Source organism: Neoarius graeffei, unplaced genomic scaffold (assembly GCF_027579695.1).
Source record: "Neoarius graeffei isolate fNeoGra1 unplaced genomic scaffold, fNeoGra1.pri scaffold_71, whole genome shotgun sequence".
Taxonomy (NCBI): Eukaryota; Metazoa; Chordata; class Actinopteri; order Siluriformes; family Ariidae; genus Neoarius; species Neoarius graeffei.
In genome coordinates, this window is record NW_026869986.1 from 22,501 (window position 1) to 27,717 (window position 5,217).

General features: G+C 52.3%; 1 protein-coding gene across 1 annotated transcript in view; it reads left to right on the plus strand.

Annotated features, from left to right (window-relative positions):
• Nucleotides 1-2,254, plus strand: part of eri2 (ERI1 exoribonuclease family member 2) — a gene marked incomplete at its 5' end in the record, with an annotated part of 3,057 nt that extends 803 nt beyond the window's left edge. Inside the window, 4 exons of the mRNA XM_060913858.1 lie at nt 80-180; nt 254-335; nt 405-493; nt 714-2,254. Coding sequence (XP_060769841.1) covers nt 80-180; nt 254-335; nt 405-493; nt 714-1,970 — 1,529 coding nt within the window. The remainder of the gene's footprint in view (nt 1-79; nt 181-253; nt 336-404; nt 494-713) is intronic.
• Nucleotides 2,255-5,217: the final 2,963 nt, after the last annotated feature.

Sequence of the window (5,217 nt, forward strand, 5' to 3'; positions counted from 1 at the left end):
ACACACACAAAGAGTCACACTGAGCGCTGTTGTTGCTTAAATGGTGTGTGTGTGTGTGTGTGTGTGTGTTTTAATACAGATTGGGATCTTGGTGTGTGTTTGCAGTACGAGTGTAAACGCAAGCAGATCACTAAACCTGAGGTTCTGAACAGTTGGATTGACCTTCGAGCTACATACAGGGTAAACACACACCTCTGCAGTGTGTGTGTGTGTGTGTGTAACATCACTAATTAAACTTTCTTGTGCACTTCAGATGTTCTACCACCGCAAACCCAAAGGTCTTAAAGGAGCCCTGCAGGACCTGGGCATCGAATTCTCCGGCCGAGAACACTCTGGTACACACACACACACACACACACACACATACCTATATGAATTTAAACAACAGCAGTGTGTGTGTGTAGGTCTGGACGATGCCCGGAACACAGCTCGATTGGCCTGGCGCGTGATCAGGGACGGCTGTCCAATGAAAATAACGAAATCTCTGAGCAGGGTGAGTGGGTCTCCTTCAGGTCCTCTCCTGTCCCTCAGAGACCTGCACAGGTGACCTTGGAATTACAGAATTCCAAAATCCAGGAATCCTGATTCAATTTCCCATCTAAAATCCCAATTTAAGTTAATTTGAGGTCATAATGTCTGTCTGTCTGTGTCTCTCTCTTTCTGTTGCTCTCTCTCTCTCTCTCTCTCTCTCTCTGTCACGCTGTCTCTCTCAGACACTGCTGAAGTCCGGAGTGTTGGTGAGACGTGTGTGTGCGGAAGGACGCGTGTGTGACAAGAGGAGAGAGACGCGGCCGACACACACCAGCAACACACACACAGGGTTACACGCTGTGACTTCATCACACACGAGTGTGTGTCAGAGTCTGGTGTCTATTCCCACCGTCCTGTCCTCCGTCACCACCCCGCTGCGTACATTAACCGTCACACACCTGCCACACCCGGACACTCCCGAGTCTGATTGGCCAGAGGAGTTTGTGTTGACGGAATTTGGGGAGTCTGGTTCCTATGACAACGTGATGTTAGAGGACGTATCTGAAAACATGCCCCACAGCTCCACCTCTCCTATGTGTAAGACAAAACCACACCCACTTAACTCCAACCCCCTTTCAATTAAAGACCCAATCAGATCTCTGACAGCAGGACTCGGCACAAGAACAACTCCCACAATCCCTTTCGCCATCTACAGTGACCAATCACATCAGTCCTCCTCCTCCTCAGTGTTTCATGCTCCTTCCTCCATTCCGTCATTAACAGTCAACCAATCAGCTCGGCCCTCTGTCTCTCTCAACCAATCAGCTCGGCCCTCTGTCTCTCTCAACCAATCAGCTCGGCCCTCTGTCTCTCTCAACCAATCAGCTCGGCCCTCTGTCTCTCTCAACCAATCAGCTCTCTCCTATATTTCTGTGAACCAATCAACTCGCTCATCCTTTCCTATCAACCAGACCCACCCTTCTTGCTCTGTTAACCAATCATCACTCTCTATGAAGCAGTTGCTCCTCCCTCCAAGGGGCAGGGCTAAGGTCACATCCTGTTTCACAAACAAATCTGCTCTTGTATCCGTTTCTCTCAACCAGTCAGCTCTTTCCTCTGTTTCCATCAACCAATCATGTTCTACGCTCTCTGTCAATCAATCAGCTTTCTCAACTTCCTCCTCTAAGAAGTTGCCCCTCCCACCTCTGAGGGGTGGGGTTAAGATCACGTCTCCACTGTGTGACTGTGGGCGGCGGTCGAAGAGGTTGACTGTGTGTAATGGCGGACCGAACCATGGCCGGGCCTTCTACACCTGTGCGGGGAGGAGGAGCTCAGGCTCTGCCTGTTATAAGTCCACCCATCCAGGCCCCACCCCTCACAACAATGGGTGTGGTTTCTTTAAGTGGGAGTCGGCTCTGGTTAAACCTTCAGCTGTGAGCAGAAACACTTCAGCACTGACCTTCAACCTGAGTACAGCGGCTCCCACAAACCTTCGATAACTTCCTGTCTGTCTCACTCGCTCTAAACCCGTCCCTCTCACTCTAAACCCGTCTCTCTCACTCTAAACCTGTCCCGCTCACTCTAAACCCATCTCTCTCACTCACTCTAAACCCGTCTCGCTCACTCTAAACCCATCTCTCTCGCTCACTCTAAACCCGTCTCGCTCACTCTAAACCCATCTCTCTCACTCACTCTAAACCCGTCTCGCTCACTCTAAACCCATCTCTCTCACTCACTCTAAACCCGTCTCGCTCACTCTAAACCCATCTCTCTCACTCACTCTAAACCCGTCTCGCTCACTCTAAACCCATCTCTCTCGCTCACTCTAAACCCGTCTCGCTCACTCTAAACCCATCTCTCTCACTCACTCTAAACCCGTCTCGCTCACTCTAAACCCATCTCTCTCACTCACTCTAAACCCGTCTCGCTCACTCTAAACCCATCTCTCTCACTCACTCTAAACCCGTCTCGCTCACTCTAAACCCGTCTCTCTCACTCTAAACCTGTCCCACTCACTCTAAACCCATCTCTCTCACTCACTCTAAACCCGTCTCGCTCACTCTAAACCCATCTCTCTCACTCACTCTAAACCCGTCTCGCTCACTCTAAACCCATCTCTCTCGCTCACTCTAAACCCATCTCTCTCACTCACTCTAAACCCGTCTCGCTCACTCTAAACCTGTCTCGCTCACTCTAAACCCATCTCTCTCACTCACTCTAAACCCATCTCTCTCACTCACTCTAAACCCATCTCTCTCACTCACTCTAAACCCATCTCTCTCACTCACTCTAAACCCGTCTCGCTCACTCTAAACCCATCTCTCTCGCTCACTCTAAACCCATCTCTCTCGCTCACTCTAAACCCGTCCCGCTCACTCTAAACCCGTCCCGCTCACTCTAAACCCGTCCCGCTCACTCTAAACCCGTCTCTCTCACTCGCTCTAAACCCGTCCCTCTCACTCTAAACCCGTCTCTCTCACTCTAAACCTGTCCCGCTCACTCTAAACCCGTCTCTCTCACTCTAAACCCGTCCCGCTCACTCTAAACCCGTCCCGCTCACTCTAAATCCGTCTCTCTCACTCTAAACCCGTCCCGCTCACTCTAAACCCGTCCCGCTCACTCTAAACCCGTCCCGCTCACTCTAAACCCGTCCCGCTCACTCTAAACCCGTCCCACTCGCTCTAAACCCGTCCCTCTCACTCTAAACCCGTCTCTCTCACTCTAAACCTGTCCCGCTCACTCTAAACCCGTCCCTCTCACTCTAAACCCGTCTCTCTCACTCTAAACCTGTCCCGCTCACTCTAAACCCGTCTCTCTCACTCTAAACCTGTCCCGCTCACTCTAAACCCGTCCCGCTCACTCTAAACCCATCTCTCTCACTCTAAACCCGTCCCTCTCACTCTAAACCCGTCCCTCTCACTCTAAACCCGTCCCGCTCACTCTAAACCCGTCTCTCTCGCTCACTCTAAACCCGTCTCTCTCGCTCACTCTAAACCCGTCTCTCTCACTCTAAACCCGTCTCTCTCACTCTAAACCTGTCCCGCTCACTCTAAACCCGTCCCTCTCACTCTAAACCCGTCTCTCTCACTCTAAACCTGTCCCGCTCACTCTAAACCCGTCTCTCTCACTCTAAACCTGTCCCGCTCACTCTAAACCCGTCCCGCTCACTCTAAACCCGTCTCTCTCACTCTAAACCTGTCCCGCTCACTCTAAACCCGTCCCGCTCACTCTAAACCCGTCTCGCTCGCTCACTCTAAACCCATCTCTCTCACTCTAAACCCGTCCCGCTCACTCTAAACCCGTCCCGCTCACTCTAAACCCGTCCCGCTCACTCTAAACCCGTCTCTCTCACTCGCTCTAAACCCGTCCCTCTCACTCTAAACCCGTCTCTCTCACTCTAAACCTGTCCCGCTCACTCTAAACCCGTCTCTCTCACTCTAAACCTGTCCCGCTCACTCTAAACCCGTCTCTCTCACTCACACTAAACCCGTCTCTCTCACTCACACTAAACCCGTCTCTCTCACTCACACTAAACCCGTCTCTCTCACTCACACTAAACCCGTCTCTCTCACTCTAAACCCGTCCCGCTCGCTCACTCTAAACCCGTCCCGCTCGCTCACTCTAAACCCGTCCCGCTCGCTCACTCTAAACCCGTCCCGCTCGCTCACTCTAAACCCGTCTCTCTCACTCTAAACCCGTCTCTCTCACTCTAAACCTGTCCCGCTCACTCTAAACCCATCTCTCTCACTCACTCTAAACCCGTCTCGCTCACTCTAAACCCATCTCTCTCACTCACTCTAAACCCGTCTCGCTCACTCTAAACCCATCTCTCTCACTCACTCTAAACCCATCTCTCTCACTCACTCTAAACCCATCTCACTCACTCACTCTAAACCCGTCCCGCTCACTCTAAACCCGTCCCGCTCACTCTAAACCCGTCCCGCTCACTCTAAACCCGTCCCGCTCACTCACTCTAAACCCGTCTCGCTCGCTCACTCTAAACCCGTCTCGCTCGCTCACTCTAAACCCGTCTCGCTCGCTCACTCTAAACCCATCTCTCTCACTCTAAACCCGTCCCTCTCACTCTAAACCCGTCCCTCTCACTCTAAACCCGTCCCTCTCACTCTAAACCCGTCCCGCTCACTCTAAACCCGTCCCGCTCACTCTAAACCCGTCTCTCTCACTCGCTCTAAACCCGTCCCGCTCACTCTAAACCCGTCTCTCTCACTCGCTCTAAACCCGTCCCTCTCACTCTAAACCCGTCCCTCTCACTCTAAACCCGTCCCGCTCACTCTAAACCCGTCTCGCTCGCTCACTCTAAACCCGTCTCGCTCGCTCACTCTAAACCCGTCTCGCTCGCTCACTCTAAACCCATCTCTCTCACTCTAAACCCGTCCCTCTCACTCTAAACCCGTCCCTCTCACTCTAAACCCGTCCCGCTCACTCTAAACCCGTCTCTCTCGCTCACTCTAAACCCGTCTCTCTCGCTCACTCTAAACCCGTCTCTCTCGCTCACTCTAAACCCGTCTCTCTCGCTCACTCTAAACCCATCTCTCTCACTCACACTAAACCCGTCTCTCTCACACTAAACCCGTCTCTCTCACTCTAAACCCGTCCCGCTCGCTCGCTCTAAACCCGTCCCGCTCGCTCACTCTAAACCCGTCCCGCTCTCTCGCTCTGGCTGGGCAATCTGGTTGCTAAGGAACGTGACTCCTGGGCTTTTCCCTCAGATGGTGTGTTCATTTA